This window comes from Temnothorax americanus, unplaced genomic scaffold, assembly GCF_048541705.1.
Source record: "Temnothorax americanus isolate GAGA-0224 unplaced genomic scaffold, ASM4854170v1 Scaffold6, whole genome shotgun sequence".
In the NCBI taxonomy this organism is placed as follows: Eukaryota; Metazoa; Arthropoda; class Insecta; order Hymenoptera; family Formicidae; genus Temnothorax; species Temnothorax americanus.
Genome location: NW_027509751.1, coordinates 4,781,652 through 4,804,261, shown reverse-complemented (window position 1 = coordinate 4,804,261; position 22,610 = coordinate 4,781,652). Strand labels below are relative to the sequence as shown.

The 22,610-nt window shown below is 41.2% G+C and overlaps 1 protein-coding gene and 1 long non-coding RNA gene across 3 annotated transcripts in view; one reads left to right on the top strand and one right to left on the bottom strand.

Moving 5' to 3' along the window:
- LOC143904944 (uncharacterized) overlaps nt 1–22,610 on the top strand; it is a 236,569-nt gene that overhangs the window by 103,299 nt on the left and 110,660 nt on the right. The gene's annotated exons all lie outside the window — the stretch shown is intronic.
- LOC143905012 (uncharacterized) lies at nt 14,748–20,751 on the bottom strand. 2 transcript variants are annotated; one of them, XM_077420088.1, is made up of 3 exons: nt 20,579–20,751; nt 16,255–17,428; nt 14,748–16,164 (listed from the first exon to the last, which is right to left on the bottom strand). In XM_077420088.1, the coding sequence occupies exons 2-3, from the start codon at nt 17,420–17,422 to the stop codon at nt 15,875–15,877; spliced, it is 1,458 nt and encodes a 485-aa protein (XP_077276214.1). In that variant the 5' UTR covers nt 17,423–17,428; nt 20,579–20,751; the 3' UTR covers nt 14,748–15,874. The 2 variants fall into 2 exon arrangements, with proteins under 2 accessions (XP_077276214.1, XP_077276213.1); XM_077420087.1 differs by having other exon boundaries at nt 14,748–17,428; nt 20,579–20,748.

Below are 22,610 nucleotides of genomic sequence, written 5' to 3'. Positions count from 1 at the left end.
CGTCACGCTGATCGATTTGTCGCTCCTTATCCACGCATGCATATTCGCCCACGTATGCACGTATATATATATATATATATATATGCACGTACGCGTTAATGTGGACGGGTCTGATTACGCATATAGCTCGCCTCGGTCCTATCTCCCCGCATCGCGCCTCGTAAAACCCGATACGACCGCGCGCCGTGGTTATGCATATGCATATCCGTCTAGAAGTTCGCACAAAAGACGCGAGCCGACGTCTCGATTTTTTTCAACGGCAGATAAGATTGTCCAGGGACAACCCGCGCCACCGCCGCGTCTTCCTTCTGGAATCGCTCCTGGAAGTCGATTCACTTGAGAAACGCCACACTCAGCCGCATACGTGGAGAACATTTGTAAATGTATGCGTGATCTTTTACGCATCGAGTAATGTGTGTTGCTGTGTATTATATGTATATATATATATAATTTAACTAACTGCAACACATTATTTGTATATTTATATATTTGTATTATAATATATATTTTAGACATATCAACGCGTTGCTGTTCCGTTATTGCCCCTACAACTAATCCATGCGATTCTTTTATCTCGAAGGCAACGTCAAAACAAAGTTTTAAAAACCATAAGCCACTCCCTTATATTGTTATATACCTCTGTCCCTGGTTCTCTCTACAACACACGTCTCTCCATTGAAACGTTACAACCTAAAATTTAGTACCGGTTACATTATCGATACCCTCCCAGTTTTGATATCTTTCTAACAGACGTGCATAGGAAGAATGAGAGCCGTGTTAGCCGTGTACGCCCAGTTTATAATAGCATAGCTGTCTCACTTATGAATCTCCGTCCGTTTTGATACATATAGTGTCGCTTGCCGACGCTCGAGAGAAAACAGATCCCGGGCGCTGGATCTTCTAATAAAGCGCGAAAAAGGAGTCGGCGCTCCTCGGCCGATGTGTTGCACACGGGAACAATATACAATATACGGAGTTCCGTCATCGGGGGATTCTCCGGCAATTTATTTTTTGCTCGCAAATCATTTTGCCCATTAGCCCGCGTAGGACGATATATCGGGCGCGACCGGTGGGAGGAGACCGGTGGGGTAAAACGAACACGCGAGACAAAGAGAGAAAGCGAGAGAGTGTGTGTGCGTGCGTGTACGTGTGTATATGTGAGACGGAGAGAAAGGGAGAAATAAAAGGAGAAGATAGAACAGAGAAGCGATGGCGGGAGGTGATGGTAGGAGGAAGGGTAATCCTTTTGCTGATGTGTGTTACGAGGTCCACCCGCCCGCGCACTCATCATCACCGAGATAATGGAGTGGGCGGTTCGCGGAGGAGAGATGCTGGATGGTTCGGGGCCCCGGTCCACCGGAGGTTCGCAACAAAAACCGCCACTCAACGACCCTGCTCCGAGTTGCACGACCATAAAATCATCCTAGTTCTCCGCCACCCCGCCGCCCGTCCTCCCCGTCACTCCTCGGTTTCCCCTGGTGCGCCCTCGTTCGCCTCCCTCGCTCGTCCGGCTGCTCCACCCGCGAACTCGTATAACGAACGACGCGAACGAGCGCGACGAGGGCGACGTAACGACGGTCGCAACCTGCCGCGCCGCCGCGCCGCGCCGTTCCGAAAGCTCTCCACAAATCTACCGCGACGTCCTACAAACGACTTACGGCAAATGATGGTCGGAGGTAATCGACCGGCGACTGGACTTTGCCTCTAATGTTCTTCTTGCGCGTCGCCGAAGAAACATGCGCGATCGAGTAATGCTCCTGGAGAATCGAAGTCAATCAGAATAGGAATCTGAATTTCTAATAGCATGACTACATATATTTCACCAATAGTTCTCATATATTCTCTTGGAAGAACGTAAGGTTCAAACTCTAATCCAAATAGACAAAAATACAACTTTTTCAATAATTATCTGTAAACTCGTCTGATATTAATCTCTCTCTATAATTATATAAATTTAATAAATAAAATCAGTTAGATTTTACAATATTTTTTAGTGGAAATCTTAATTAAAATAACAAAGATATATTTTCAAGTAATTCACAATTCAAATAGAAATAATTTCATCACTTGTGCAATGTAACGCCATATGTCGAGAAATTTTGTCGCAAATTAGACAACAGTTACAAAGCTAGATTCACGTAAGTGGTTGGAAAGCATATTATAAAGGGCACTATATAAATGTGCATGAATTTTATTTATGCTTCAAGACTGACTGAAGATGATGTACAGCTAAATCATGTCTACTTAATTACTTGCGACAAAATTACATTAAATAGTTTTTGTATTATGTATATCGATCTAGGGAGATAGACTGATCTCATCATTAAGATCGTCTTAAAGCACGATCTTGAGATGCTATATATAGTTTGACTGGATGGAATCTGAAGATCATTTAAGATCCGATTTAGATCGTACTATACGAACAGCGTTTTTACTATGACAAACACTATTCGACCTCGTGACAAACACCTCGTGCCATTCTCTCTATTCTCTATATATTCATCGACGACAAGCGACGCCTGGCAGTGTCTCCGCCTCGCGGATCGGGGGATGTTCATTGGCTCGAAAATTTTAATAACCCGAGCGACGATAGGCCGGAGGAGTACGCATGTCCAGACGAGTATGTCACCGACGCGACACGCACCCGTGGTGACACACTCGACCTCTGTGTCCCTCCCTGTCCGACGACGCCCTTTCCCTCAGCCCGATATTCGTGTCTCTTGATAGGGAGGACCCGGTTCGAGTTGTGTCGCGCGTGCGCCGACTTGTTTCAAGAAGGTTGAAGGTAGCGAGTCTACCTCTCGAAGGTGCACCCTCTAACTGAGGTACGCTCTGGAGCACGTCCAAGATTATCGAACAAGTTACTATCGAGATAAATGATTTCTGCTTATGCTAGACGCAATGATTTTGCACTAGGCAGATGGTCGGAAATCGAAAATACAACGAAGCATTTTTTATCTAAAGTTATCAGAGACGTATGATTAAAAATAAAATAACGAGCTAAAGATAATAAAATAAAAGTCAATATGCAGATGTGCAAATAAATATAGCTAGAAAATTTAGTCTTAGAAATTGCTTTTTACGTAACATCGAGCAAAATAAAAATGTATTTTTTAATATTACAAAGGCAGTTTACAATCGTCAAACTAATATAAGTAAATCCAGATTTAATTCGTCGTATTCTTGAAAACTATATTCAAATATAGTTAAATTATAATTTAAATAAAATAATGATGGTTTAAAGTATTGTTCTACATAAATCTCATTTATAAATACGCATTTCCTAAATTTTACAAAATAACTGATTATTAAAAACGATAAATGTGGGATTCAATATAAACTTTCATGAACAAGAGACGATTCGAGCATATCTCAATCAAAACAAATATGCAAGCGCCTTTCGCTTCCTGAAACCTATTTCTTGGGTTTCAGACTCAGCGTCGTCTTTATCATATTAAATTAAGCACATGAAAAAAGCGAGACGAATAAGTATCGCATTCAAGGCACAGAGAGACGATGGAGGGAAGGCGGGCAGGATGGGTGAGGCGGCGGAGAGGCCGGGCGATAAATCGCACGAACAAAAGGAAAATACGGCGCGGCGCGGCCGGGGTCTGAAAAACGAGGAAGACGAAGGATCCTCCTCACTGAGGACGGATGAGGTGACCCGGGCGAGAGAGGCACTCCACGGAGAGTCCAACGTAGCAGTCTCCCTTGGATCGATACGAACGGCGCGCGCTGTGTCCCCGTCTGCCATTGGTCATAGCAAAACCTAGACGTGCCCGGTTTTCTCCTATATCCTCCGACCCTCCTGCCGCCCGCCGCCCTCTCGCCACTCACCTCCCTCCCTCCCGCCCCTTTCCGTCCTGCCGCGCCGTCTCCTGCCTTGTCCTCTTCACCCTCTTCCGTCCACCCACCCCATTGGATTCTCTGTCTGCATCTACCCGGCCAGCTAGCTGGCTTGGCCCGACTCTCACCCTGCCTCTTTTAACTGCCGCCTCGCATCTCCATCCTCCTCCCGTTTTCCCTCCTCCTCCTCCTCCTCGTCCTCCTCCGTCTCTTCTTCCTCTGCTTTTCTCTCCTCTTCGCCGTTCTTCCTTTTTCCTCGCTTTTTGCGCAACGCGTCTCCACACCGCCATCGCCGCGCGCTATCACTATCACGAGAGTATCGACTGCCCGCTCGTCCAATTTTAGACATCGCCAGACGCTCGATTCCTCATACGTGCGATTCGCCATCGGCGGAGCGTCGTCCCGGATAGAATTTTGATCCGTCGTAAGGCTCTCGTTCACGCCTCGCGGTATTTTAAGCTCTTCGAAACATAGTTTGAATTTTAGTTGCTTTATTAAATATTTTTCAACTATAAAAAATCAAAAGTACTTCACATGAGGATATTTGAGATTATTGTAATCATACATAGCGTTATACAATATTCTCTGCAATCTCATGCTTTATATTTGACGTATACAGGAGTTTTAATATCTTTACTTATTAATTGAGAAAAATACTTCGCTTGTTTATAGACAATTCTAACAGACAATTTTAACATAAGTTAATAACATAAATAAACACAAATAAATATCTCGAAACAACTGTAATCACAAACATTTGCGTTCGCCGGCTCGTGTCGACTCGATTTCCGTTTGTTAGAATCTTAATTGATATTTTGAATAATGAGAGCGATTAAAAGGTAGACACGGAGAAGAACGTGTCGTTATATGCATTCGCGTACTTGAGCGTCGTGCAGTAAATCGTGGTATTACTCAAGTACTAACGACAAAGTGTCCGCTAGCCCGCCGACCGCGCGATGATCCTCATTACGATCTCGTTATTATCGCCGCGATAATTACACGGAGAGGTAAGGACTTCCTACGCGGCGGCTCGGCTCCTCAATGCAAATTTCTAATGGAGCTTCGTATAGGCGAGTATACGAGGAGAGGACAAGGAGGGACGAGACAAGGGAAGTTGAGCCGCGGAGAGACAGAGAGAAAACACGTGGAGAACGCGGTTACGTTACTGCGTCCCCGATCTCCTCGTGACGACGGTGAACGGAATAATCCCACGGTGACTGTCAACATGCGACACTGCGAAGGCAACGAGGAACGCGCGGCGTTGTATATGGCGTTGTTTCTAGTCTTCTTCTTCTCTCTCCCTCTCGTATGTGTGTATATAACCCCCGGTCGGAAATGGCTGCTGAATATGGATGAGTCGGGCGGATAGCGGACACACTCTCATGCTCACGACGCGGAGACATAATTGCCTTAATTAACGCTAATATGTTAAATCGCGACGGTTTCCTCTGTCCATTGCCGCGCTGGCACGCATACTCGCGCCTCGATTAATCGCGAAGATGGGTACTCTCTCGCATAATAAATACGGGCACGATATGTGTCACTATACGAGTAAATAAGCGCATATCCGCCGCGCCGGCGAAGGTTGCTGCTGCGTTTTAATTTATGTCCGGCCATATGTTAATCATTTGTGATGCACGGCATAATCTATTTCGCTGTCGTAATCAATCCTTTTCAATTGCGGCGAGTTTGACTTTCTGAAAAGACTCGCTGTTTCGTGGAATTTTCTATAACGGGTGTAGGAGAAAATCACCCAATATGACGTGGTATTCTCTTAAATGCTATTACATAACGCAGAAAATAAAATCAATTTACAAAGATAATTGCGCTAATTAAATCGTCTTTATTAACCGCTGCGAAATGTTAAAAAATCTCCTCGATTGTTTTGTGGATATGTCTGCGTGTTTCGAAGTGAATCTCTCTCTGTATAAAGTAAAACACGCACAAGGTACATTGCAATTATCTGATGCAATCTTTATTCTTTGAAGGTATTTTGATCAGGGAGTGATCAAATACTTTATCGTCGTAATATCACGTGAAAATTATAGAAGTTACAACGTGTTTCAACCTTCTAAAGTATCACGCGACGATCATACGTGTAGATTACTGTAGATCCGATATCTCACGATGTTAGACGTGCATATATGTGACTAGCAAATCGTATATAATTTTATGGGAAATTACAGCAGGTTCCTCCGAGTTACATCCGTACACGAGTGCAAAGGATAAATGTTTGGAACGTGAAATAAATAAACGGATATATAGCGCTCCACGAATCTGGTTATCACTGGATGCACCTGCATCGCACCGATTTTACACGCGGCATTCTTTTTATAACGCGTTATATAAGTGCGTATTAACATATCGCACAAATAAGGAAATGACTAATAACGACACTATTCAAACAGGATTATTAGCGAAACGGAGAGCGCCAAGCCGCCGCGCGCCGCGCGTCGTTTCTCCGATCTGCTGGAAGATAAAGATTGCTCTCGTCTCCCGTTGTAACTCCTACGCCGCGATGTTAACGCACGCGGTAACTCACGGACTTAATTTCCATTTTTGCGAGTAAAAATAACAGGAAACGAGGCGCGGAGGCGTATAAATCGCGAACATTGTAACCGTAACGCTGCACTCTTTTCCGCGTGCGATCCGTAATGAAAGCGCGATTGTATATAATTGTAAATCGCGGAAAGAGTCTCTGTTCTTAACGAGAGATAATATGTGTCATCAAGTTCGGTTGATATGAATATAATGATAATGTCGTAGAAGAAATATACAATTTCATACTGTTTCACAGTGTGCGTTTAATGGTATGCGTTATCGTTTAATTGATAAAAGGCCGTTGCAGAATTCATGCAACAGGAATTTCATCGTCCGGGCTTGAATCCCGAAATCCAAAATTAGACGCACGTCTCGTGTGAAATCCTTTTCTCACAATGATACTATCGTCTCTCCCGGAATTCTGACATCTCGATCAACCTGCGGGAGGACGAGGCGACCGTCGAGCCATGCCGGTCAGTCGAACCGAACGGCCGCGGCGCGACATCCTTCGGGGGTAGCGAGGCGTGAGGCCTCCGTCGAGGGTAACCGCGTCGGCACGAGAGGCGACTCTTCTTCTTCTTCTTCCGCGGGGTGCCCCGAGTCGAGCAGCGTCGGGGAATGCAGATACATAAATTCATGAGCGGTAGTAACAGCCAGTGACGCCACGCTAGCTTCCGTGCGGTGGCGGCAATCGTATTCATGAACCCGACACGGTAATTAGGGACACTAGCTCGCCTCGCACAAGCGGAAGTCGCCGCGGAGAATCCTCCCTCCGCGCGCTCCGTGGAATATCGCCGGAAATACTTATGCATTCCGTTCGTTTCATAAGGAAACGCGGGGATTCCGAATCGTCGGCGGCGGCGACGGCCGCAACGGCGGGTTCGATAAACCCTGCCGACACGACAGGCTTCTTCGAGGGCAAAAAGTGCAACGTGCACGGAGCTCGGGAGCTCACAAGAGAGCAGAGCCTGATGGCGAAGCGCGTCGCGGTACCAGCCCTACCAGCGAAGGGACGTTTCACTATTTTGAACATATAGACCGCCGTTCGCCGTCTTGAAAACGCAATGTGTTCCGTTAATTTTTTATCGATAACGATTTATCGTAACAGGTTCTCGAGAACGAAGAGTACGAGAATCGTGACACGGACACCGTTTCGCCTTCACCGACAAGCCGCGCATCTAATTATTTATTATTTTTGATCGAAAACGAGCACGCACGCGATACCTCCCCCTCGAATCCGCAATAGGGGTATCGTGAGACGCGTCGAGGGCGCCGCGGCGAGATGTATGGAGTGTATTATATGGGTGGAAGCCAATTATTCGTACGCCTACCCCGAAGGCAGTGATAACTCCGGGCGGCGCATAATTTTGAGCACCGCACGAGCCGCGGCAGTACGTAACTCTGGCCGGGCTTATAATGAAGATATAACCGAGTCGAGACCGCCGAGACATCTTTACCTCCAGGGGGGGAGCGCCTGGCTTGTTACTCGGTTATGGTACATAGGACTATGATATATTCTCTTTCTCTCTCTCTCTCGTTTCCATCTCGTTCTCTCCGCCATGCCCTTTATCCTCGGTGTCGTTCTCGCCCCATCGCGTCGTTATTAATCAAAAGCCACGAGCAATAACGATCGCGCCATCGCGGGACCATTTAAACGCTCGTCCACGACCACGACAGTCCTCCGGTCGAGAATTATGCTCGCTGGTACTCGTCGCCGCGATATTTATGTCTCTTAAGCTCGTATACCGACGTCGACGAGCAGATTCGCTTACTCTGATAAAGTATTATTCTTCACGAGCAAGGATTTTTGTATTTTTTTTCCTTATTTGTTTGGAACATTTTGTTAAGCTAAAACTAAATATTTTTTCAATATTTACAGATAAAGAGATAGAAATGAGTTTTTATATAAATCTTTTTTGAAGGCAAACTCTAGATAGTTTTACAGGAAAATATGAAATGGTAGAGGTAAAGTTGCACATACGAGTAGTGCAGGAAACGAAACATTGAGACACGAAGTTTTCCTATTCGACAGCAAATCAAGCTGAAACGTTCGGTCAACGAAAACGTCGCGTTATTATTATTTGACGTTACACGAATACGAAATATTTGGGCGAAAAATATCGCGGCCCGCCTTTATCCTCACGTCCCTGCGGCGAGCAAATGTTACGCGATACCCCCATCCGCGGGTACCATTTCAGGGCACCGCCGACAGATTTTCATTTACGGATTGCAGCGTTATATGGGAATTTAAAACCGATGCGGCATCAAGGCTGGTGCCATGCACACGCATGCCATGCGCTCGAATCATTCGCGGTGTTCATTTCGATTCGCCTCTAATTGAACGCTGTTGGCAATATTGGCAAGTTAAATAATTGTCTTTGGAAAACTGAACCGACCTGTTAATCAGCTTCGCCCGGTATGATTGAGCGCTTCCTGAACGCGCGAGGCCGTTTTGTATCGCGCGAGTAAAGTATTTCGAAACATATAAATTAGATCTTCAAATCCGGATTAACTCTAATCCCTGATGATCAAGAGCGGCGGAGATATTTCACAAAAAGATACTACAGCCTCAAGTTTTTTGCAAAATTAACGAATTGCGTTTATAAAATGGAAGATAATTCTGGTAAACGTTTGTCAAATCTTCCTTTTGACATTGACAACAATTTATTCTCGCCGATCTTTTCATCTCATGTATTTTCATTTAATTCCATAGTTTGGCGGCGTTATAGCTATACGGCATGGTAGTTATACGCGATATGGTTCGAAGATTGACCGGTCCCGAAATGGGCCTTAACGTCATCAAAGTCGCGACGTGTGTGCGAGAGCGTGCAAGAACGCTTCGGTGAAGTAATACGCGCCGGCTCCACGCGACCCGGCCGCTTAATCGAACCACTCGAAGGGCCACCTCGTAAGTGCCCCGAGACGAGGAAGTCCAGCTCGCAACAAGCGCCACGCCCGCGTTCGGAAAGGAGAGAAGAGAAAGAGAGACAGAAGGAGAGAGAAAAGAAGAAGAAGAAGAAGAAGAAGAAGAGAGAGAAAGAGAGATCCGGCATTATAATCCTATTACAGATTTACTTCTTTTGTAACGCATTTAAATCCACCACCCGTATCCACCCCTCCGTCCCCCGGTTCTACCGCCATCACTTGCGCGTGTGTGCTGTGCACCTTTCGCGCAGTTGCAGAAGGCTTCTTCCTGCCTTCGCTCGGTCCTCTTCGTCGTTTCCTTCTTCTTCCGCGCTCGTCTCTCTTTCTCTCTTCCTTCTTCCTGTTCTCTTTCTCTACGCTCTCTCCCGTTCACCGCGTCCTCTTTCGTTTCGCTCTTCCTTCTGCTCGTCCTCCTCCTTCACCTCTCCGCACCGGCACTACGGCCAACAGCCTGGCCTGACGGCTGCGCGTAAAATTGGCCGGAACGCATTTTTCCATTAGGCCGGTACCCGAGCCACGTTACAAATTATAGGTGTACTCTTATTGGAGAGCCCGATGAAACGAGGGAACCGATGCGCACTCGGCGTTTTCCTCCCTTCGAACCGGGCGACTCCGAATGGACACACGACGGACGAATGGTCGGTGATCGGTGATCGGCGGTCACTGCTCACGATGTATGTACGTAGGCCGTAAATAGCGCGCGTGATTTTGTAAATGCTTAACTGTTATTGCGCCAGGGATCAAAGCCGGCTTGATTTACTTGATTTACTTTGCACAAAATAGACAAAGAGGATTTGACAACATCATAATTTAAACTTTTCAAGTAATTTTTCAAATGTGTGCATCAAATAAATAATATTTTCGTTATTTTCTTTAGAAATATAGATAAAAGTATGTATATAGGACATTCGTCGACTCTTCTCAATTTACTTTGACATCAATTTCTTGTAACCAAAAGAATCGAACGTTATCTCTCTCTCTCTCTCTCTCTCTCTCTCTCTCTCTCTCTCTCTCTCTCTCTCTCTCTCTCTCTCTTTCTCTCTCTCTCTCTCACACACACACACACACACACACACACACACGCACGCACACGCACACTTTATCCATGTCAAACATTAAATGCTTTGCTTTGGGGGGTCGAACTAACTGTTTAATAAATGCAGCGAGGGAACATGGAAAAGCGGCAAATGCGATTTTAATGCCAAGTCACACGATGTTGCCTACCCGTGTATTCCGCGGGTGTGTCTCTAACGATCTCGTCGAATGCCTCGCGGCTAGCTTCGTCATTTCGCGTCGCATTAACCCTGGAGTATACTGCACTGGAGCTACGATTGAACTCATATATCTTTGGAGCAGCATAAATTTTCCAAACGTGTAATGTAAACCGTAAGAGAAACTTTATCTTATATGCACAGTGTATCACGGAACATATTTCAGCCTTAATTTATTTATCTACTTGTTGGAAATATATAAAGGATATGCAATTTTTAAATACATATAATTTATCTTTAAAATGTAAAATAATTGCAATAGAAATACTGAGAAACTTACATAAGTTCCACTGTGATAGAAAGACGTCATTTAATCTCTTAAAATGCCAACGGTTTTTGAATACGGTCGGGATTGAACTGCGGTTTGCATTGTTCACATTAACGGCAGATTTTTTTCCCCCGGCTTCCGCTTTAATGTCGAACGACCGGCATCTTCGGCGCGCCTTCTTTTCGCAGTAAGAAGAGGGAGACATGGAACTATCGGGCACCCCATTCGAGGCTAAAAGGATTCGGCAATAAACAACGGTGAGTCTCAAAATTAGGCGTGGGTCGCAATCTACATCGAAACCCCCGCGGTGGGTAAACTCATCGGTCTCACCCTCGCCGAAAGTCACTACGAAGTAAGTAGCCAATGGATTAGCGATGTTATAAGACGGGAGGGAAAGCGAGTACGACGGCAAAAGTCGTTTCTTTCTGCTTTCTTGCAGCTATCGCGCGGAATGTCCTTTTAATTTTGATAACTGGTGATCGTAAATATCATCACTGTGACGTTTACTGGTGCGTTCTCCCGAAGAAATAAAGTACTAAGTATTTTTTAATAACGAAGAAAAAGGGAAAGTTAATTAATGAAAAAATCAATACAAAAAATTTAAAATTTATATACGTTGGTATATATAGGTATTTATATTTATTTGTAGATTAATTTTTTTAATCAGTAATATAAGTTTATATATAAAATAATTTATGAAAGATTTCATCTTTTCATCAGTAAGAAAAACGCTGAAATACAGAAAATTAGAAATATACTATTTCTGCTTTTGTCATGAAAGGAGAGCTCAGCTCTTAGGTCGGTGAAGATCAGAGATGATGACGCAAGAAGCGCAGGTTATCGCGGGCAAGTATATCTAATTACTCATGACGTTTACGTCAACATTTACGTGATTTACAGCAAAATTGTAGCGACGACCTTAGGTGCAGAGGTGGACGGGAGAGTTCGCGAAGTAAGTGGGAGAGAGAGAGAGAAAGAGAGAGAGAGGGAGATGGAGCGTAGAACCTTTGAACGAGAACGGCTCGCGGTTAAAAACTCCAAAGGATTCGGTCATTTATCACGGCAGGCCGCCCGCGGGAATGGAAAGGGGAAAGGGATACAATCCGCCGGACAGACTAATCGCGGACTAACTATCCACATATTATCCACAATAATTCCACGTTACCGGGGGGAAGGGTGGCCCAACAACCCCCGATCGTTCTTGCGTATCGGGACTGACCGACGATGGAACGCTTCGTCACGTTTCGCTTCTTGACTCGAGCAATTTTTGTCACGCCCGGAGACATATGTTCTGACCTTACCGTGTGAAGGATGGTAATAAAATAGTAAAATGGAAGAGACTGCTCACTGTCAGATAACCAGCACGCGTGCGTAATTATTCCTATACGATATCTTTAAAGATCATATCATTTAAATCTGAAAAACTCGCGGAAATAAATAAATAAATAAACTTGCGCAAAAAGATAAATTTCTTGGAAAGTGATGCGCGTACTTACATCGCATAGATATCTAAATTATTTTTTTTAGACAAATAAAAAGAAACGAAAGTAGTTACCACTACCGATTGACACACTTATGTTATACTTTTTATCTATTTTAGCAACCTGCAATTTTTATTCTGTTAAGAGTTCAACTTTTGCGTTTTGTTTTGTTCGTAATTGATTTTGTTGATCGTTGCTTGGAAATTAGCTCGAGGAATGCACGCTAATTGTCGATGTAACGCGACGAGTATTTTTGCGCTCGCGGTGCGCGCGCGAGCGGCCGCTCGCGTAAATATACCGGACGGTCGGCCACAATTTTGAGGTTTGTCGCGCGTAAATAAAGTGAGTTCGACCGTGGAAATTAATTAGTGTACCAAAGGGCAAAATATAGGGAAAATTGGGAACACTCACTTTGCAATTTAATTGGGTATTCATTTAACCATGCCTACGCCACGTATAAGATTTGCATAATATAGCGGCCGGCACTAATTAGCACGCTGGCGAGCAGATGTAAAGCAATTTATTAAATAACTATGTAATTCGCGGCACGAATTGCGGAATTATAAGTTTTTGTATTCTCCCCCACCCACCTAGTCCTTCCCCCGTGATTTTGCATCGCGGTATATAATTTATTCACGCAAGTACGAACATTTAGCAATTATACTGAATTTTCGCCCGTAAATTTGAGATTAGCGAGATTGTATAACGAGAGAGATAATCAGAACGGGCGCTTTTTTTAGATTTCCTAAAATTCCGAAACAAGATAGTTCGTTAATAATAGAATTAAAGATGTGACGCTGTATCGCTTTTGAAAAGAGCAACCGCAACGCTCGTTTCACTCTTCGAAACGCAATTCATATCGCTGCAAATAATAATGAATAAATTATCGCGAATCACAAAATCGTTGGGCATAATATAATTTAATATTATTATATAAAGCTTATTTTTCGCGAGTCTCGAAACCGCGATAAAAGGCCGTCACCGACCATTTACAGAGGCCCGTAGTTATACGCCGGACGACAATTGGGACATATGGAGGGTCATTGAGGGAGTACGTGTTGGGGCCACACATAAAACGCCTTCAAATTATAGAGTAGGCCAAGGTCCATCCATCACAACTGGGGCCATGGGACTTACAGTCCCAGTGCGCCGCCCCAAACGTTTAGGTCGTTAGCAATTTCCTGCACGGGACTGTTTCCAAGCTTAAATTCCATATGGCCCGATAATGCCCGATAATACCGCCGATCAGGAGGCCGACGCGATTTCTGACTTTCTTCAATATAATGTGACGACGAAGAAACCTCGAAAATAATGTCGGGTTTACAGTGAACCATTTTAAGTTTTACCTAATTTCTTCTCTCTCGTTAATATCGCAAAAGCTAATAACGCTAAGAGGGAAAGTTTTCTTCTGAAAAATTTAATTCAGTTTCGATATTGTATATTTAAATATTGAGATGTTTGTGTGCGATATAAATATAAATAGTTAATTATTTTCAAAATAAATGAATTGCCAGGAAATTCTTTATGACTGTTTTATAATAAAAAATTTAGTCTAAAGTGAGTAAAGTGCAATTTAATTTTACGTTTGGCGTAGGTGTTTTATAAATTTATTCAGTAAAAAATGCCTGTATAGATATTTAAATGCAATCTCTCATCTTTATCAACGTGAAATATGACATGCGTATTATTCATCAACGCCTTGCATCAGAGGGCAATAGCGTACAGACCGTGTTTGAAGCACTTAACTCTTATGGTAACGCACAAGTGATATCAACTCGACCCATTTACGAGGTGCTGTTAAAGACACGCTGCTGTGGGTAAGTCTCCATGTTCAGCAGATAAGTTCCGATAAACGAGAATAACGGAAGAGACATGACCGATCATAGGTGGCTAATGCCCGAAACCGCGTTGATATTCTTTTCAAAAAATGTTATTAAATAATATATAAATTTAAAAAGACAAATATTTTCAATAAGTAAATATAAAAATTTAAAGATTTTTTTACATGTATTTGTTTTGAAATTCAGTAAATAAAGCTACTCTTCGAATGTTGAGAATTATTGATTAAAGAATAATACATTTTAATAACTTTATCAGTATCTTATTGTTATTGCACTATTTAATGAAAATTATGTTTTAAAAATACAGAAGACAGTATTCTTGCCTAAACGAATAATAATGAAAATTGAGATGTTATGATAAATTCTGTTTTATATATGTATATATGTATATTTATAATACATTGAACTTATTTGATAAATCGAACAAATATATCTATAATAGTAATCATATATTACTTCTCCTTTTCTTTACAAATTGCTCTTCAATTTAAGGAACTGAATGGAATAGTTTTAAAAGAGAAATTTGGTAACACACAAATTTAAAATAAAATAAATTAGTTGATTCAGTAGAAACTGAATATCTTGGAACTTTATTCTTAAAAATATAAAATAAATGTATATATTTTAGTCTTATACATGTATTAAGTAATTCTTCAATTTATTTATCGCAGATATTACTAAACTTATCTGTATATTATAAATCAGGTTGTAGACATATAAAAGAGACATAGTAAAGGACATTAACATCAAAAACTTTTACTTCATATTGACTATTTGCTTTCCCGAAATTCGTACTTCAAAAACTTTGCTTGAAGATATTCAAACGTAGGTTTTTAATAAGTACAAATACAAATAGTATATATATCAACTTACACATGAATCAAAATATCTAAATATATAAGAAATAAATGCTCAACTAATACATCAATTGTATAACCAACGCATTTAGTTAACCATTACTTCCCTTTGCATTGTGCTGTTTGTACGTAATTTTTTACATAAAAAATTAAAATATATTTGATAATTGGAGTTCAACAATTGATATGTAATATATAATATCAAAATCTAAATAAATGATATCTGTGTATATATGACATTGTTAATTAATTGTGTGATTTTGCATGTTTTATTTTGACGATGAAACTAACTACGATAGAATTTAATCAATTAACGATCAAGATTTAATGTCTTATTTTATATGTTTAATAATGCTATAATATATTTGCGTATATTGAAATTTTACAATTTATAGTCACAATCCGTCTCAGGATATCTTACGATAACGCTTGACAATCGATATCAAACACTTATTAAAATTAAATATCTATCTGTAAAAATAAACCCTGCAGCATTTCAAGTATTACTAAGAGATAATAATCTTTTTTCTTTAAAAACCATCTCAAAATATTTAATAAACTTATCGCAGTAGTAAAATTAAATTTTATCGACTCTTTTTAAACTTTGTAAATACAACTATTGTTTTCCTTTTTAATTATCATATATTTCTAAATTATATATTTTAGTATAGAAATCATGTATTTATTTCCATGTATTCATTGTTTGAATGTCATCTAAATATTACATTCCCAAAATTGCATTTGCAAACTTATGATTTTGATAACACATTGCTTCTATGTTGTCCGAGAAGTAAATCTAGAATTAATTTTTTTTTTAATGCAAATGGATGTAATCCTCAGCGCGTTAATTGTCGCTTTGGAGCTCGCTGGATCCTGTCGCGTCCGGCGCTTTCTGCAGCTGGGCACTTTGGAATCTCTCGTAGCCGATGCTCGACTCGCCGAAGATCTTACGACCGGGGATCCTCTCGTCGTTCTTGATGCTGACCTCCGTGCCGATTTGCACCGGCCAGGGCAGCTTGCCCGACTCGTCCCTAATCGCTATGAGATTGCTCACTTTCCGCTCGTTATTCGCGCCTCCGAATCTGTCGTTCCTCAAGTCATCCTTGGTTGACACTCTGACGCGTCGTGAATCGTCTTCGGGATATTCATACGGGCGTTCGTAATAGCTCGCTCTCTTCATGTAGGGATCGTAACCGCTATACGATTGTCTATACCGATACTTACCGGGATCGACGTTGCCGGGCACGCGTTTGTAGGCGCCGTCCCGCGTGACCGGTGCTCTGGTCGCGCCCGCGTCGTACCGCGGATAGTTCCTCAGGTCCACCGGTTTCCTCACGATTTCCGGCAGGGTAGCGTAGTAGATGATCCGTCGGGGTTTCGGCGCGGGGGGTCGGCTCCTGTAGAAATCGAGATCGTCCTCTCGGTAACGATCGTAACGATCGTAGTACTGTTCGCTCGGCGACCGCGTGTAATAATCCCGCTCCGTCCTGTAGCGATCGGGATATTGGTAGCTGTATCCACGGCGATACGACGGATACTCGTAATCTCTCTCGCGTATCGCGTTCCTGTACCAGGACATCTGATCGTAGTCGTCGTAGTTCTTGGTGACCGGCATATTCCTGGACTCGCGATATTCCGGGTACCGTCGATGATGCTGGCCCGTCACAAAGTCCGCCCGGGGTGCCTGATGCCTACGGTATATGCTGGATAGAGCCGCGGCCTCCTCCTCCTCCTCTTGTTGCTGCTGGATCACCTGATCTAAGGGGATACGATGACGGAACTCCACCGAGATCGGCTGCGCCGCGGTCGACCATGTCTCGGGAGAGCTCACCCGAGCCTCGCGCACGTTCTTCGTCGTCGAGATCTTTTCCATACTCGTCTCGTTCTCCGCTTGCCTACGAATACGCTGTACGATCCCTCTCGTGGCTTGCTCGTTGTTGTCATCGTCCCCCTTGTCCGCATGTAGAATTCTCATCGTGAGTGTCTTCTGGAAAATCCTTTGTACAGGTACGGTGTCGCCTTTGACGACATCGTCCTCGACCTCGCCGTTGTCGTACGGTGAGTCCTCTAGAAGTTTTCGGAAGTGCTCGAGGTTCTTATTCTCGCGAAGAATTTCCTCGGCTGCTTCCGGAAGGACGTTCGGCTCCACGAAACCCGGCGTAGTGAGTTTCGGATGCTTCTGAACGTTTCGAGCTTCGTCGAACGGAGCCAGACGACCTACTCCGCTTACGGTGCGAACCTCGAACGCCGAGGAGTCCGATCGTGATCGAAACGGATGATCCGTGTAGACTGATTTCACATGTGGCGTAACTTGCCAAGCTTCGCCGATGCCAGCTGCATTGACTCCGGCCAGCAGGAAGATCAATGGAAACATCGCCGACAGGTACGGCATTGTAGTCTAAACATCAAAGATCATTAATACGTGTATCTTATTCGTGAATATATTGCGGTATAGATTAAAATAAAAAAGCATTCTTTTTTTTATAACATTTTCTTATATAAAGTTGGGATATAATGATAAAGTAACATTTATGATATAAAAATTGATAATCTCAATCAGTTATATAATATATATATATATTTTTATTAATTATGTTATATAAAATGTACAATTTATGTATATAAAAGCAAAGTGTTTAAAAATATAACATTTCTCTTCCGTTTAATTTTGATTGTATTAAATTACATGTTAAAATATTTTTAATTATAATAATTATTTTATAAAATACATAACGAATAATGTTTTCGAATAACGATATATCGTAATTTTCATTATAATGTTAATGTATTTCAGGACAATAAAAACTTTATTATAATTTTTACTAGAATATATATCGTTCACTTGTTATTGGTACTCCAAGATAACGAATCTTTTACCGCGAGGTATTATAAAATCCTCAATTTTTTTATATACATTCTTGGCCCGAATATTATAGATACTTTTTTTTATTATTATACTGTATCACGAAATGGCGTAGATTTATTTATTTGCAATACAAAGTGCCAAAACTAAATCAGCACAAACTGTAAATAAAATAAGTTAATATAATAATAAGTTAATATAGAGTGCTAATTAGTAGGACGTTCGACCGATTTAATACAGATTTAGATCAGATTGGACTTTCATACGTTTCCTTTTCTATAAAATGAAGCCGACATTTGCGCGTATCGGTCTAATTGTTAGCATCCACTTCGAACCGTGAATGTCACCGGCAACTTTCCACCGATCCAACGCTTTGGATCTAATAAAAAAAAAAGGGCCGGCGGTACACATTCAATGACCGTTCCGTACGGTCGCCGCACGGTCGAAGATCGCATCGAATCGTCCTCCAATGTAGACACGGCCGATTCTCCATGACAAATATAATTTCCCAGGCCGTTTCCGCGGCATTATACCGAGTTCCGGCCGACTCGCATAGATCCGCCCGGACGATTGTTCGCCCGAGCACGCTTACCATGGCTCGAAATCGCGTCAGATTTCCGTCGACGAAAGTTCAATGCTTCACGCTATCGTGTTCGAAATTACGACAACAAAAGAATTTGTACGCCTGGCGTCCCAGATGTAATTATCCTCCTTCAATGTTTTACCTTTACTATATTTTATTTTGTAATTTTTTTTTCAATTTTTGTCTTTTTTAAAAAAGTTCTTCGTGTTCAAGTAATGTCTGATAGACAATTCAAACTTGATTCGCACGAATAATCTCGGAGATATCGAAGAACGGAGTCTCAGACCTGTAGAAGAAGTAACGTGACTTCGCGATCGCGAATGAAGAACGCGCGGTATACTGTTTCACGGAACAGGATTTTATTGGCGTTGACAGTTTCCGGTTACGTGTCGAGTCATTCCGTCACTGTTATAGGCACGCTTAACGTTGCGAGCATTGGTAACAAACGACCGGCAAACGCGAGTCGTCGACTCGCGCGAGCAGGAGGTCGGTATATTCAGCGATATAGCGGAACAAATCTCCAACGCAGAACGACGGATCTTGCGCCGTTACCGCCGCGCGGCGCGGCGTCGCACAGTTATGCCCGCGGTTTACAGTTAGACACAGACGAGACTGCCTCGCAATTAAGGATCTTCTTTTAATTGGTCACGCGACGAGCCAGGACACCGAATCGCGACGAAATTGGACGTTGATGTCCACCGCGGCGGAAATTGGAACGTGGAGAACGCGAAGCGCATAGCGGGAAACTCACTTTTTTAACGGTTTGGCTGATATGTTCAAGAAAGGAGAAACGGAGAAAGAAAGAGAAAGAAAGAGGGAGACACAGGAAGTCAGATTTCAAATACTTATGAAATAAATTTGGAAACTTTGTGGCTCTATTCCAATAAATAATACATGTTGACGTATATATACGTGTATATATATTTTTTTTAGTTTTTAATATTTTTAATCTTATACTCATCCAATACCATTTTAGAAAACGGAGTAAAGTCCAATGCAAATATAAAAAAAGATATGATATTAAAATATTTTAATTATATATAAATATGATATTAATATATTAATATGATTAAAAAGTTGTATAATTAAAAATCATTTTGTGAATAATTTAAATTTAAATTTACTATAGAAATTTTTAAATTTGTTTGTAATAAAATGCTTATTATAATGACAATAATATTGCACACACATTAGTTTTTAAATATTAAATAAAATAATTGGTTTTTTATATATGAAATGCAAATACCCAGCTATTAACTATTCAATTGCAAAAATATTTGAGAAGAAAAATATGTTATTGTTGGATTTAAAATTATAATAATGTTTCTCTCTATTTTTTGCGAATTTATTCCCAATTATTCAATTAACATTAGCGTAAAAAGTAGATTTTGGTATATTAAATTAGGACAGATGATACATGTAGTAATTATGAATTACTCCCAATTATAACTATATCTCTGTTACACACACAAAGTATAAACAAGATATAATTTATCGATTTGTGCTAAAATTCAAAACCTTCATATTAAGTACAAATTTAATTCTTTAATTATTTTGCCAATATATAAATGCACGATAATTATTTTCTCTACATTGCAACGTAATTAAATATCTCGTCGCATTTTAATTTACTCAATTCTCGTACATATCATTTTAATTGGCTTATGCAGCTTCTCCTTTTGTTCAATATGCTACTGGACAATAATTTGGAATTTATTATGTTCATAAAAATTTATTACATTAAAGTTGTATCGTACTGTATCAACGCGATGCTATATAATAGCGTTTGAAAAATGTATAAATCCCTGTAATTGACGCATCGTGCATCGTATATAGTTGCAATTTTCGCAATTTTTCATATAATAAGATCTTTTAATTTGACGAGAATGAATCGCTAAGTCACAGAGATCGCCGTGCAGTTTTTTTTCTTAATTTAAGTAAAGAGAAAACAATTTTACGCCAACAAATTGAACGATGATAAAATATCAACGCGGCGTTTATTGATATTTAGAAAGCGCGAAGGGCAGAATACATTAATTCGAAATCACGTACGCGAAAGGCCGAGAGGGACATGTTAGTGTAAATTTCGATAAATAATGTACCTGTTATCCACCTGTGGGTCTCGCGGATGTCGTTGACTGTTCGGAGTGTGTGACTACTCTGTGATTACTACCGCACAGTAGTCCACAGGCGGTCGGTTTACCCGGGCTCCCATATCTGCATACCGTTCAGTTTGTCGCAGGTGAAACATGCCCACCCCTCTACCACGGAGTCAACTACCGTTCACAATTGCTCGTCGTTTTTAACCGTAAGGCCTGTACCGAATGATAAACAGTCGCGCCGGTCAACGAAGCAGCGCAATAACCGAAAATGAAATAGAACGCGGACCGTTATTGCCAAAATACCTGAATTCTGAATTTATTGCCGAATGTTATAGACACGCAGATATGCGCGTATAGATACATGTAGATGATGCTAAATTGAGCTGGCAAGCGTTGTAAATTTGGTTAATTTGGCGGCGTTTTTTCTATGATGAACATGTACCTGTGTGTATAAATTAATTTCTAAATTATTAATATTCAAATATAGTAGTAACAAAATCTTATTTTTTATTTATTTGTTCTTTATTAATTCCAGTAAAATTTTAATTATAATGTAATTATAGCTTAGTTAAAAATCACCTCATTGCAAAACTTTGTGAAACCGTTGCAATAAAGTTAAGCCTTTATTGAATTTGATCGGCTATAAGATAGTATCTCTTTACTGAGAATCTTTATACAGATAAATTGCATAAAACTGTGAATAAAGCTCTATAAATATAAAAATCTTTTTATTGCGCTGTATAGTGTTTTATAAGTAAGTCTTTTTATTATTATCTTCATTGCGTTTCTCTACGAAGTGCTGTCATCTAGCGAAGCAGAGAAAGGAGAGAAAAGAATCGATATAAAGAATAAGTTAAGAAGACTGTAAGACAGTATTTTTCTTTTTTATACGAACAGACAGATATAAAACTACGAATACAATTGTATAAAGATCTTTTATATTGTACGTTATAGTTACAGCATCCTCATTCTTGCATTCCTTTATACACATTTCTCCGCAAAGTGTTGTCATCTAGCGGAGAACGGAGCAGAGAACAAGAGAGAAAGGAGAAGTCGATAAAGAACAAGTCGGCAAAGTATCAGCGGGACGAAATCAACAAAAAAAAGACGATGCTAATTAAAATTGCAAGCACCGCAATTCCAAGAATTCCTAATAGAATTTTGTCTGAGAGAGCGGAAAATTCTAAACTCTTTTAAAGTGAGAGGAACAGCGGGAGAATATAATTAGCTGAGAGGTGACGAGCGCGAGTCAAAACTCCAAGAATTGCGAAATTGCAATTCCAAAAGTTTCATTTATTATAGAAATTTTCCTTGGTGCTGTTTTCAGCGCGAGTAAGCGCTGCGCTCTCCAAAAAGGGGGCGGAATAACTTACCTGTTTCCACAACGCAGTCTCAATCTTAATGATACAAGTTACAAACGTTGCAAGACGGACGAATCATGTTTCTAAAGAGACGTGGACAAAAGTAAGTCGGCGGTCGTTGGTTTTTGGCCGCGTTTCTTGCGTGATAAGCGCTTCTCCATCTCTCGACGTCTTTCCCGTTTAATGGTTTACGCGATTTCGCAATACGTAACGGTCAACGTACGCGACATCCGATATCTACTAGGAGGATACGTTGAATGTTTTGTGAATCCTCCATTATCGCTTAGATACGCGCGAGGATAAACTCCGCCATATCGACGGGCGTAAAAGCGCTTATTAAAGTGCTTCGCGCACTAGGAGGAAAATAGATACGGGAGTGACGTGAACCCCGTCAAATATCTTCCATAGATTATTTCGTAATATAATCTTCTTATTTTTATTATATATATTTAAAAAAACTAAAATGTTGCTGATCGATGAAACTGTTAAGTCGGAAAAATTTTTAACACTTGCAGAATACGAGTTCGATCATTAATTGAAGAAATAGCAAACTTGTTACACGTACGTCAAGGGGTCAGCAAGACGGTGAAAATCTTTGGTAACGAGCCTCTTAGTACAGTTGAATAACCGCGGAAAGCGCCGTAATGCCTGGCGATGCTACGTTGTACCTC